General features: G+C 39.9%; 1 protein-coding gene across 2 annotated transcripts in view; it reads left to right on the plus strand.

The window, feature by feature from the left end:
• The window catches only part of RYR2 (ryanodine receptor 2), a 735,866-nt gene that overhangs the window by 343,139 nt on the left and 378,753 nt on the right, over positions 1-13,974 (plus strand). For both annotated transcript variants that reach the window (XM_043511417.1, XM_038395332.2), the window contains one exon: positions 10,435-10,530. In XM_043511417.1, the coding sequence (XP_043367352.1) occupies positions 10,435-10,530 (96 nt within the window). The remainder of the gene's footprint in view (positions 1-10,434; positions 10,531-13,974) is intronic.

The raw sequence follows: 13,974 nt of genomic DNA on the forward strand, positions 1-13,974 counted from the left end.
CCTAGAAGTTGGATCTTTATTTTATGTTTTTATTTCTTTAACTGATTATCTGTTCACTGCCTGATAATTCTGCTTAGACTGATCCTGTTAGTTTTCCATCTTTGTTATAAGCCTTAAAAGGCAACCTTGAAAATGTAAATTTTAAAATGTGGTTTGTCACTTTCACTACCACCATAGAAGACAGACAGACTAAGAGAAACTTTGAAGGGTTCTGAGACTGCTAATGGTAGAATTTCAAATAGTTATTTTTATTATTTTTTGCTTGCTGTCATTAGTGGAGTTTTTTATAGTTGCTACATGCTGCCTGCTAGAAGACACGTAACCTGTGTATGTGCTGAATAGGATTATTTGACACCTTGATAGCATCATTTTTATTATAAAATGGAAAAAAATATTTAAAAGACCATAACATTACATATGCATCAACTATATAATATTACCTTAAAATATCTCAAAATAAGGATGCAAAAATAAGTGTTCAGAAGTTAGGAAATGCCAGCATTAAGGTCGGGTCCACCTATAATAAAACAAAATTGAATCTAATATACAATATGCATTGTTGATTGATTGGAATTCATTGTAATAGTCCATACAAAAGTTCTACATTAGAGGGTTGCAAAAGGAAGCACCGAGAAGTTAGGAAATGTAAAAAATAAGTGCCTTGCATAATGACAGGTTTCAGAGTAGCAGCCGTGTTAGTCTGTATTCGCAAAAAGAAAAGGAGTACTTGTGGCACCTTAGAGACTAACAAATTTATTAGAGCATAAGCTTTCGTGAGCTGCAGCTCACTTCATCGGATGCATTTGGTGGAAAAAACAGAGGAGAGATTTATATACACACACACACAGAGAACATGAAACAATGGGTTTATCATACACACTGTAAGGAGAGTGATCACTTAAGATAAGCCATCACCAGCAGCAGGGGGGGGAAGGAGGAAAACCTTTCATGGTGACAAGCAAGGTAGGCTAATTCCAGCAGTTAACAAGAATATTAGAGGAACAGTGGGGGGTGGGGTGGGAGGGAGAAATACCATGGGGAAATAGTTTTACTTTGTGTAATGACTCATCCATTCCCAGTCTCTATTCAAGCCTAAGTTAATTGTATCCAGTTTGCAAATTAATTCCAATTCAGCAGTCTCTCGTTGGAGTCTGTTTTTGAAGCTTTTTTGTTGAAGTATAGCCACTCTTAGGTCTGTGATCGAGTGACCAGAGAGATTGAAGTGTTCTCCAACTGGTTTTTGAATGTTATAATTCTTGACGTCTGATTTGTGTCCATTCATTCTTTTACGTAGAGACTGTCCAGTTTGGCCAATGTACATGGCAGAGGGGCATTGCTGGCACATGATGGCACATGATGGCATATATCACATTGGTAGATGCGCAGGTGAACAAGCCTCTGATAGTGTGGCTGATGTGATTAGGCCCTATGATGGTATGATGGTATCATACAAGTACTCCTTTTCTTTTTGTAAAAAATAAGGTTTCCTGTGGAAGCTTAATTCATCCTCCTTGTGTGTGTGTGTGTGTGTGTGCGCATTATAATATCTTATTACATGATCACCTATAGTGCTTTTCCCAGAGGAATTATGTCTTATTCAGCACCATACGCTAAGAAAAGTAGCAGTTGTTCAAAACCTTTATCCTCCCATGGAGTGTGGCCTCATGTTTTGTTTGCTACACTGCATGGTACAAGGACTTTTGCAGACCCCTCTTGGTGCCTCACAAATATTACTGAATTTATCCTCACATCACTCAAGTGAGGTAGGGAACTATAATATTGTCTCCATTTTACAGATGGAGATGTGAGGCAAAATGAGGTACGGAGAGACTAAGGGTTTTGCATTGATTTCAGTAGTGTTCCTTACCTCAGAGGGGTGTTGTGAGTATAAAAATGGCGAGGCACTGGAATATTTGGTTGTGGGCCATGTAAGTACCTGAAAGAGAGAATTTTTCATAAAATGTTTCCATTCAGAGTGGTGGTTGCCATTTTTTCTCCCTCCTGTCATATAAAACCAGAAATAGGTTTATACGGAGAAAAGTTTGTTTCATTTTCAGTCATAAGTAACTGTTGTAGCAACCAGGCAAGGTACTAACAAACTTCAACAGGACTTTATTTTTAAAGTGGAAATCTCTTTACCAAGCTGCTGCTGCATGCTCAGTAGCTCTCACTCCACCTCCTTAACTTCCCCCCTCCTTCCTGTTTCCTGTCCTTTCAGACTCCCAACAGCCAGTGCTCCCAGTTCTAATAATTACAAGCAGCATCTAAACACCACATTCCATCCTCTCTTAAGAAACTCTCCCAATTAAAATAAACAAGGTTGTTCTAACCACAGGAACAAATATGAAACAAGACACTATACTGTTAACAGAAATATTACAATGAAAACTGTAGATACTAAATAACATAGTCACTAGTCCAGACAGCTGGTCGTCTCGGTCTGACAGGCCGTCTCTCAAGCCCCGGTTCCAGTGCAATGTCTTCTTGTGTTGATGCTACAGTGAAGTCATCCAATGCAGACTGGGGGTTGGCATAATCTCCTCTTGGTGCAGAGGCACGTGCAAGATAAGAAGCATTCCATACCCACCCATCAGAAAGTTGATAGGTCTAAGGTCCCTTCTTCTCTATGATTTTAAGAGGAGCTGTGAATTTATGAAAAAAGAACAGGAGTACTTGTGGCACCTTCGAGACTAACAAATTTATTAGAGCATAAGCTTTTGTGGGCTACAGCCCACTTCATCGGATGCATAGAATGGAACATATAGTAAGAAGATATATATATGCATACAGATAAGTTGGAAGTTGCCATATAAACTGTGAGAGGCTAATTAGTTAAGATGAGCTATTATCAGCAGGAGAAAAAAACTTTTATAATGATAATCAAGATGGCCAATTTAGACAGTTAACAAGAAGATGTGAGGATACTTAACTTTAGGGAAATAGATTCAATATGTGTAATGACCCAGCCACTCCCAGTCTCTGTTCAAACCCAAGTTAATGGTATCTAGTTTGCATATTAATTCAAGCTTAGCAGTTTCTCATTGGAGTCTGTTTTTGAAGCTTTTCTGTTACAAAATTGCCAGCCTTAAATCTTTTACTGAGTGGCCAGAGAGGTTGAAGTGTTCTCCTACTGGTTTTTGAATGTTATGATTCCTGATGTCAGATTTGGGTCCATTTATTCTTTTGTGTAGAGACTGTCCGGTTTGGCCAATGTACATGGTAGAGGAGCATTGCTGGCACATGATGGCATATATCACATTGATAGATGTGCAGGTGAACGAGCCCTTGATGGCGTGGCTAATGTGATTAGGTCCTATGATTGTGTCACTTGAATAAATATGTGGACAAAGTTGGCATCGGGCTTTGTTGCAAGGATAGGTTCCTGGGTTAGTGTTTTTGGTGTGTGGTTGATGGTGAGTATTTGCTTCAGGTTGGGGGGCTGTCTGTAAGTGAGGACTGGTCTGTCTCCCAAGATCTGTGAGAGTGCGGGATCATTTTTCAGGAAAGGTTGTAAATCTGTGATGATGCGCTAGAGAGGTTTTAGTTGGGGGCTGAAGGTAACAGCTAGTGGCGTTCTGTTATTTTTCTTTGTTGGGCCTGTCCTGTAGTAGGTGACTTCTGGATACTCTTTCGGTTCTGTCAGTCTGTTTTTTCACTTCAGCAAGTGGGTATTGTAGTTTTGTAAGAATGCTTGATAGAGATCTTATAGGTGTTTGTTTCCATTGGAGGGATTGGAGCAAATGCGGTTGTATCTTAGAGCTTGGCTGTAGACAATGGATCGTGTGGTGTGTCCTGGATGGAAGCTGGAGGCATGTAGGTAAGTATAGCTGTCAGTAGGTTTCCGGTATAGGGTGATGTTTATGTGACCATCGCTTATTAGCACAGTAGAGTAGTGGTGTTAGCGGACGAGAGCTAAGGAAGTGTTGTTCTAAGTCAGCCATAAAAATATTGGCAAACTGTGGGACCATGTGGATACCCATCGCAGTGCCGCTGATTTGAAGATATATATTGTCCCCAAAAGTGAAATAGTTGTGAGTGAGGATAAAGTCACAAAGATCAGCCACCAGGTTTGCCGTGACATTATCGGGGATACTGTTCCTGATGGCTTGTAGTCCATCTTTGTGTGGAATGTTGGTGTAGAGGGCTTCTACATCCATAGTGGCCAGGATGGTGTTTTTAGGAAGATCACCGATGGATAGTAGTTTCCTCAGGAAGTCAGTAGTGTCTGGAAGATAGCTGGGAGTGCTGGTAGCATAAAATTCCAGGTTTTCATATTCTAACGAAGGAACCACACTCAAATTTCGGTTCCTTAGCACACCACCACTTGTCTGTGAAAGCCTTATACTTTGCTTGTTTCTGTTCAACTGTTTTTCTCACATCATCCTCGGTTGGGGCATCAGGTTGTGCCTTAAACAATCCAGCAATACTCAGTGTAGTATTCATCTGTTTCCCAGGCAGTAACTCTGCGGGTGATCTTTGCGTTGTGGCATGTCGTGTAGCCCGGTATGCATGCAAGAAATCAGTAGTGAAGATTATCCACAGTCGTCCTTCCAGTTTAGCTGTTTACAAACTTGTGTTAAACCATTCGATTTCCCCATTGGCTTGAGGGTAATATAGGGATGACCTTCTGTGTAAAATGTTCCTCTCTGCTAGAAAAGTTTCAAACTCCAGGGAAGTAAATTGACTGCCATTATCTGAAACCAGTTCTCTGGGGTTACCTTCCCTGCTAAAAACTGAAGAGAGGAACTTAATTACTGTAGCAGAAGAGATTTGCGATGTAAACGCTACCTCAGGCCATTTACTGAAATAGTCTATTAGAGTGATGGCATAATGGCAGTCACTTGGACCAGTATCAAAGGGTCCTACCATGTCAATTGCCACTTTTTCCCATGCAGATTCAGGAAGAGGAACAGGCTGTAATGGAGGGGTACATGTCACGGTTGTCTTATCATGCATTTGGCAAGTGACACAGGATTTTAGTCCAGCCTGTGAAATTGTATGCCCCAGAAAGGAGAGTTCAGTTTGTCTAAATTTGCATTTGGACCTATTGAGATTGAGGCCTGCTTTGCTGATGCAGTTTAGTACAGACTGCAGGTTATTGTCATGCTCCTCAGAAGTATTTCCAAACACGATAATATCATCCAGATAGCACTGAACTCCAAGTTGATTCTTCAGAATCAGTGATATAATTTTTTGGAAGGCACTTGGGGCAGATGTGGGACCGTATGGAACACATTTAAAAAGAAATAGTCCGTCATGTGTAATAAATACTGTGAGGTCTCTGCTATCTACCATAACCTGGTAGTATGTGCTCTGAAAATCAAGAGTAGAAAACATCTTTGCGCCACGGAGTTCTGCAAATACTTCTTCTATGTGAGGAAGAGGATGGTTGTCAATCACAACAGATTTATTTGGCTCCCTTAAGTCCACACAAAAACGAATGCCTCCACCCTTCTTCTGCATCTCTACTATAGGTGAAACACATTCCAAGGAGTCAATCTCTTCAATAATGTGCTTTTGAACAAGTTTTCTCAGTTCCTCTGAAACAGCTTCCTTGACTGAAAATGGTAAGCACTGTAACTTCTGTTGTACAGGCATTATTCTGCATTTTAACTTTATGCAGAAAACCATAAGCACAGCTGAGTTTCTCCTCAACCTGATGTTGAGTCCCAGCTGAAATTGGTGTGTGTACCACAAGAGTGCTTTGCTGAGGAAGATCTATTCATTCATTAACTACCCTGAGATTTAAAGCAGCCAATAAATCTCTGCCAAGGATAGGAGTGCCTTTGTAGACAATGTAGAACTCTGCAGTTACACAGCAATCACCAAAAGTAACTATTGTGGGCAGGCAACCACGTACTGGAATATGATTTTTCAAATAGCACACCAAGTGAAGTTTGGGTTCAGTAAGAGGCACATCTTTAAAGTAATGCAAATAGATGGAATCAGGTTGTATAGATACAGCTGAGCCAGTGTCCAACATTAGCTGAATAGAGTGTGATTTGCCTGAGGATATGACGGAAACGTTTAAAGTGCACTTTATTTGTTCTGGAATATGTGCAGTAGTGATTTTGTTCATGCTCAGCACAGTAACATCCGGTATTGTAACTACATGCACCTGTTGATTGAACTGGCTGCTGCAACATACTTTAGCAAAATGCCCAATCTTTTTGCAGTGATTGCACTGAGCTACTTTTGCCGGACATCCTGTGTAGCTTGCAAGGTGTTGGGGTGATCCACAGCGAAAGCATGCTTTTACTATATTTTGAATTTGCTGATTCGGTGCTTTTTCATTAGTTTTCCTCTTGTAATTGTTTGTTTGCAGCGATAGTGAACTTTTCTGTAAAGGAGTCACTGTGCCTCCTGTATCCATGCTCGTTATTTTGGCTTCAGCTGTAGCTGACTCAATCTGAGTAGCAATGGTTATTGCTTTTTCTAGTGTAAGTTGTGGTTCTAGAAGTAAGGGTTCTCTTACACGAAGCATGGTTGTTTTCTCAATGAGCTGGTCTCTAATCATCTCATCTGCCATATTCCCAAAGTCACAAGTTACAGTCAGACTCCTCAGGGAAGCAATATACTGCATTATAGTCTCCCCTGTTTTCTGCTCACGCTGGCAAAATCTGTAGCGATTAACTACTAAATTCACTTTTGGCACAAAAAAGTTCTTTGATGCAGTGTGTGCAGTCTCATATTTATCATCTGTAGGGGAAAAGTGTAAAATATATGCTGCACTTCTGCTCCAAGGCAGTGGATTAGCAGGGCACACTTTCTTACTTCAGAAATCTCTGTAGCACTGATTGCAAGCAAATAAGTCTCAAACATATGGATCCAGGCACTAAAAGCAATTGGAGGTTCACCTGGGCTTTGCAGAAAGGGTGCAGGTGGGTTCAGAGGCAGAAGATCCCATCTTCGTTGCCAAAATGTTGTAGCAACCAGGCAAGGTACTAACAAACTTCAACAGGACTTTATTTTTAAAGTGGAAATCTCTTTACCAAGCTGCTGCTGCATGCTCAGTAGCTCTCACTCCACCTCCTTAACTTTCCCCCCTCCTTCCTGTTTCCTGTCCTTTCAGACTCCCAACAGCCAGTGCTCCCAGTTCTAATAATTACAAGCAGCATCTATACACCACAGTAACATTAAAAATGCTATGGCTCAGAAACTCTCAGAAAAATGAAATGTGTAATCAAAATGCTTGATAGCCTATTAAATATACTAGCTCAAAACATGGTCTTATAATTCATTGTTACAAAGAATGACCCTTTTAAGAAAATAGAATATTTAAATGAGTTAGCTTCTAAGTAGAATGTGAGCGTTTGTAATTTTGATGAATTTTATATCTCAAATGTGTGATTTTAGGAATGCATCTCTTCTATATCACTTCTGCCATAATAGGCCCTGAGGGATTCTCTGTGCTTTGTGATTAGTTGTGCTGGTTACCTGAACAGTACTAAAATTATCTACAGCTACAGCTGAATGCCTCTAAATAAAGCTTTAGTGGAACTGTTCTCTGTTCACCATTTCCCACTCAGAGTGTGGTTCTACAGGAGCAGAGAAAGATGATTTGCCACAGACCATTAGGTTTTCAGCCTCTCTTCCCCTGCTTCCCTAAAGCCACTCTGTCATCTCACTGGTTTGGTGATATGAAGGATTAGCATTCATACCCTGGCCTTTCATGTCTGCAGAAGACCCAGCTTCAAATCATACTGAGGCCACAATTCTAAGGGTGTAAATGCATTTCCTAATGGCAATGAATCAATATCACAAAACCATAGCACAATATACCATAACTAATAACCAAACAATATTACTTAGCCGTCATATAGTGCTTTTCATCTGTAGCTCACAAAGTGTTTTAGGAAGTTATACAAGTATTATTAGCCCTTTTTACTGATGGGGAAACTGAGGTACAGGGTGATTCGGTGACTGCCCAAAGTCACACAGTGAATCAGTGGCAGAGCCAGGTATAGACCTGGTCTCCTTAGCCCTTGAATCATACCGTCTCCCAATGTGATCAGCAATCTCTGTTGAAGAGAATGGCAGGGGAAGTTTCTGGTTAAGATTGATGCTTTGGTAGAGCTGTATGTGAAGCTTGCCTAAGAACAGCTGTTTGCACTGTTCCACACTCTAAATGGAATTGTTAGTCCCTGGTAGGTCCCCCCCCGCCCCCCCCCAGGAAGAAGGAGAGGTTCTTCAAGTCCTGAAATCATCACTGTGTACTCCTCTCCGCATTTACTTCTCACCATCTGTAGTTCCATTTCTGTCCAAAGATGAACTTTGCCCAAGTTTTTTTTTTTTTGGATGACTTTAACACTACTTGTGATAACACTGTAAATGCTTCTTTTAAGCTATCTTAAGACATGATGTTTTGAAGAGTGAAGCCTTGTTACCATCAGAGACCTCTTCTGGTCTCCTTAATTTAGAGATTCATAGATTCATAGATACTAAGGTCAGAAGGGACCATTCTGATCATCTAGTCCAACCTCCTGCACAGCTCAGGCCACAGAATCTCACCCACCCACTCCTACGAAAAACCTCACCTATGTCTGAGCTATTGAAGTCCTCAAATCATGGTTTAAAGACTTTAAGGAGCAGAGAAGCCACCCTCAAGTCACCCATGCCCCATGCTACAGAGGAAGGCGAAAAACCTCCAGGGCCTCTCCAATCTGCCCTGGAGGAAAATTCCTTCCCGACCCCAAATATGGCAATCAGCTAAACCCTGAGCATATGGGCAAGATTCACCAGCCAGATACTACAGAAAATTCTTTCCTGGGTAACTCAGATCCCATCCATCTAATATCCCATCTCAGGGGATTAGTCCTATTTACCCTGAATATTTAAAGATCAATTACTTACCAAAATCCCATTATCCCATCATACCATCTCCTCCATAAACTTATCGAGTAGAATCTTAAAGCCAGATAGATCTTTTGCCCCCACTGCTTCCTTTGGAAGGCTATTCCAAAACTTCCCTCCTCTGATGGTTAGAAACCTTCGTCTAATTTCAAGTCTAAACTTCCTGGTGGCCAGTTTATACCCATTTGTTCTTGTGTCCACATTGGTGCTGAGCTTAAATAATTCCTCTCCCTCTCCTGTATTTATCCCTCTGATATATTTATAGAGAGCAATCATATCTCCCCTCAACCTTCTTTTAGTTAGGCTAAACAAGCCAAGCTCCTCAAGTCTCCTTTCATAAGAGAAGTTTTCCATTCCTCGGATCATCCTAGTAGCCCTTCTCTGTACCTGCTCCAGTTTGAATTCGTCCTTTTTAAACATGGGAGACCAGAACTGCAGAACACAGTATTCTAGGTGAGGTCTCACCAGTGCCTTGTATAATGGTACTAAAACCTCCTTATCCCTACTGGAAATTTCTCTCCTGATGCATCCCAAAACCGCATTAGCTTTTTTCACAGCCATATCACATTGGCAGCTCATAGTCATCCTATGATCAACCAATACTCCAAGGTCCTTCTCCTCTTCCATTACTTCTAATTGATGCGTCCCCAATTTATAACTAAAATTCTTGTTATTAATCCCTAAATGCATAACCTTACACTTCTCACTATTAAATTTCATCCTATTACTATTACTCCAGTTTACAAGGTCATCCAGATCCTCCTGTATAATATCCCGATCCTTCTCTGAATTGGCAATACCTCCCAGCTTTGTATCATCTGCAAACTTTATTAGCACACTCCCACTTTTTGTGCCAAGGTCAGTAATAAAAAGATTAAATAAGATTAAAACTCCTGAGTTTACAGATTCATTAAAAATTCTTGCTAATGGGCTTGCAATTTCAGGTGCCAATTCCTTTAATATTCTTGGATGAAGATTATCTTGGCCCCAAAGAGATAAGTGATGGTAACATAATTCTTCCATTTAGAATTTATGTAGAAGTTCCTTTGTTCCCGATCAGATTTTTTTAATATCATACCTTTATAGTACTGTGAAGTACAAATCCCATAGGGCAGAAAGTTTGACAAACATTTCCTGAACATAAAATTCATTGTCATTTTTTTTCTTTTTCTTTCTTGAACATACTTATTTTGCCAGTACAAGGTAAATCCTACTGTCCCAGTAGGTTTGTGTGTTCCCCCTCCTTCTTTCCAGTACCCTCCTGCTCCTCCATCAGTAATGCTATGTAGGATTTGTTCAGAAATACCAATGGACTTATTTTTTGTTGCTTCAAAATGGACTATTTTGATATTCAAGAAGAGATCTAGGAAGATAACTGTTGGCTTTAGATAATTTTTTTACAGTGATGGGCAATTTGATGATGACAAAATCCTACTCATTTTATTATTCAATATAATCATTTGCCAAGTTGTTTTGCATCTGGTTGGTTGGATCATGGTTCATCACAGGAATTATGGGGTTACTGTTAATGAGAATTGGACACATTTATTAACTTTTTTTCTGTTTTTCTTCTTTTAATAGCGGCACTTATTAGGGGGAATCGTAAAAACTGTGCTCAATTTTCTGGATCTCTTGACTGGTTGATCAGCAGGTTGGAAAGATTGGAAGCCTCCTCTGGTATGTTTTTCCGTATTGTATCTCTCTTTTTCATCCCTCGCAGTTTTTTCTTCAAAAATTTATAAAGAAATGATCAAGCACTCATTCAGTCATACTGTTTTGAGTTTTTTGTGCTGATGGGAAAATAGATTGGAGTGGGGAAAGCAAGATTTGACCCACAATTTTCATTGGTCATCATTGTAGTTCTAGGTATACTTTTGATACTCTTTTAATGTTTACTACTGTATAGTGATAAAAACTAGGTCTATCTACAGATCTATGGAAAGCAATTAATTAATGAATTAGGGTTGTTTTTTTTCCTTTCATTTCTATTGTGAGTAACATTTAAAATTTGGTCTCATCCTTGGTTACCCTTTTATATTATCACCACCAATTGAGGCAAACAGGACCTCAGCCCAAACTGTGAAGTTCACAATTTTATTTTTTCTGGGTTCTCTTTCACCAATAGAGTCTATAATTCCCTTCACTTCAAAGTCTATTTTTGTTCTAATAAGTCTATCAAACTATAATAGATATAATGGTAGATATCTTAAATTTATATAGTGTATGTTGTTCTAAAGAACCACAGGGTGTGTGCATCTGTAATATACGCACAATTAGGTAACTGTATTTGATAAGTGAGAATATGATTGCCAAAGTTAGAAGCCTATTCCTGTTGGAAGGTGCTACTGGATTTTTAATGGGTGATTAAGACTTTTTTTTTTATAGTTCATGCAGGAGATTATCTTCCTGTCAACAGTTGCCCTCAGCATGATATGTATGCATTGATTTTATAACGATATGAGGAAATGTGCCACCTTGTGAATCATTAACACGATTTTTGTAGTCCCTGAATTTCCCTTGAAGGTTTCCCAGCTAATCACTGTTCAACCTTGTCTAGTTATGAGATTTTTTTTATAAGCTTACAGTGTTCTAGAGTCTTTCATGCTTTGTATGATACAAACCTTTGTTGCTGGACTGGCTCAGATAGGAAGTACTCCCTAGGTTTATGTGCCTAAAATCATGCTTCAAACAACTCAAATACACTAATGAATTTATTTCACTGTGGAAAGTAATGCAGGGGGCATTCTCTTCATATCTAAAATAAATTCAGTGGAACCTTATGGAAAGTAGCTTCCTTCTGAAGAGGTACTACCACTGATATGCAAAATACATAAGTAGGATTGCTCACATGACTAGTCCCCAAACAGCATATCCTGCCAGCAAATCTTTGTTAAGGTAGGATTTTTAGTGTACAATACCTTCAAAATTCATTGGTAGATTGGTTTTTGAAATAATATGTACATTGAATGTGTGGTTGTCAGAAGGCTCTAACTATTGGTTACGTTTTTTTCCTCATAAAGTACATTTGCCTGTTTTGAAACTCTGGTTTTGGTTATTGGGAATATTACATTTATCAGCATACTTAAAGCCAAAATGAAGTTTTATTTTAAATGTGATATTGAAGAATTCTTATTTTTGTATTTTAATGATTTGGTTTTATATCTCCAAAATATCTTGGCAATGCAAAATCAGGTTGTATTATGTAAATTGCAACAATGCTGGTATTGGTCAGATTATCCATGTCATTGGGTGATGGAGTGGGGGAGGGAAAGAGTTTACCAAAGCACTTTAAAGTGTCTGATGTTAATGCAATGAGTATGGGTGCAGAATGCTACCATGAAAGATAGCCCTCAAGTAAGTTTGTCGAAAAGGAGTAGGTCTTTGTTATACTGTTTATTTCCATATTTAAGGCTGCTGATTGCTTTTCAAAATAACAAAATAATATAATTAAAGCATTAATAAAAAGTCTAACTTTTCTCCAATCACTGAATCCCCATGCATCTAAGAATTATCTTTAAGCACCCATGACTTGAATTGAGTTTGCTTTGCTCAAATCCTTTTGGGTGAAGCTTACCCCAGTGCAGAGAGACGGTGTAAAAGCCCAAGAGAGACTTAAGTGGTGCATATATCTGTTGTGATTGGATCCAATCATTTGATCCCATGTGCATCTAATACCCCCTGGGTCTGGGAAATGACTGATCACTGTTCCTAGCTCAGGGGAGTCTCATGCACACTCTCAAGTGCAGACTCCATGACACCATACTTCAGCAGTAGGAGCCCACAGTCTGACTCTGGAACCAGTGCTACAGTTCCCCAAAGCCCCAGTTGCTTAGATACATTCTTCAGAGTCCACTCACTGTGGGAGCTCTGGTTTCCTAGTTATGCTCTTCATGGACACTGTGGCAGTAAAGCAAGGAATTACAGGCTAAGCAAAGGAATTTCTTAGACACACACTTCTCCCTTGAAAAGCACAATCGAGTTCCAGATGTATGGAAAACAATGAACTGCTGAATGCAATCTTCCTGAGTGTCCTTCCCAGCCTTCTTAGCCTGATTGTCTTCTGATTGTCTAATTGAAATAACTGAGGGCTTCTGGGCAGAGCATCGTTCAGTCAGTGATTCTGCTGATAGCAAATCCCTTGTTCCACTAGGGAAGGCATGTTCAGTGTTGATAGCTCTTGATTGCTCTGTCACAGCTTCCCACGTATAGTCTTTCTTTAATATGTTAAATTTCCACTTAAAATAAATGCTCAAAGCGACATTAAAGCTTATATTCAACGTGGAGGTTGAAATGTAACATGGCATTCACAGAACCAAAATGGAATTAATAAATAGACACAAACATAGGCAATATTGTAAGTATTAACCGCTGGGATTATCTTGGATACATACATTTTCCACTTCTTCCCTTTTCTGTTTTTGATCATTTTTCTACCCCTCACAGTTAGCCTTGTATAAGGTGAACAGGAAGGAGCATGGGTGGGTCATAAATTGCAGGGCTTATATCTACGCTCTTTAATAGTATCTCAGTTATTCCCCATGTAATTACCTAATTTCCTTACTATCTTGATTAGGCCCTGTGCCAGATGCCCAGCACATCTTGGTGTCTGGGGTGACCAACTGGCACTTTCTCTAGAGAAGCTAATAATGATGGACCCAGGCACCTTTGATTGCTGAATTGTACTTCCAAGGATCCCTGCTTCTATCTCCCCTGGAAGTAATAATCTAAGCATTGGATTCACATTAACATTAATGTTACTCTGCTGGCTCAACATACTTTTGTTTTTAACTTACCAACATTCAAGGTAATTCTTTTAAAACTTTAGAACAGAGGTTTTCAAACTGCAGGTGGTGTGGAATGTATTCTGGAGAAGCGGAGGGGTGAGAGAAGCCGCTCTGCCTTCAGAACTGCATGGCCACAGAGTAGCGGCTGCAGGCTGGGCACCCAGCTCTGAAACCAGTGCCACCACCAACAGCAGTGGAGAAGTAAGTGTGGCGTGGTATGGTGTTGTCATTGAAGGTAGCTCCGCTGTCAGCAGCAGCAGAGAGGTAAAGGTGGTAATGCCATACCATGCCACCCTTACTTCTCCACTGCTGCTGGCAGTGGCACTGCCTTCAGAGC

The sequence above is a fragment of the Dermochelys coriacea genome, chromosome 3 (genome assembly GCF_009764565.3).
Source record: "Dermochelys coriacea isolate rDerCor1 chromosome 3, rDerCor1.pri.v4, whole genome shotgun sequence".
Classification (NCBI taxonomy): Eukaryota; Metazoa; Chordata; order Testudines; family Dermochelyidae; genus Dermochelys; species Dermochelys coriacea.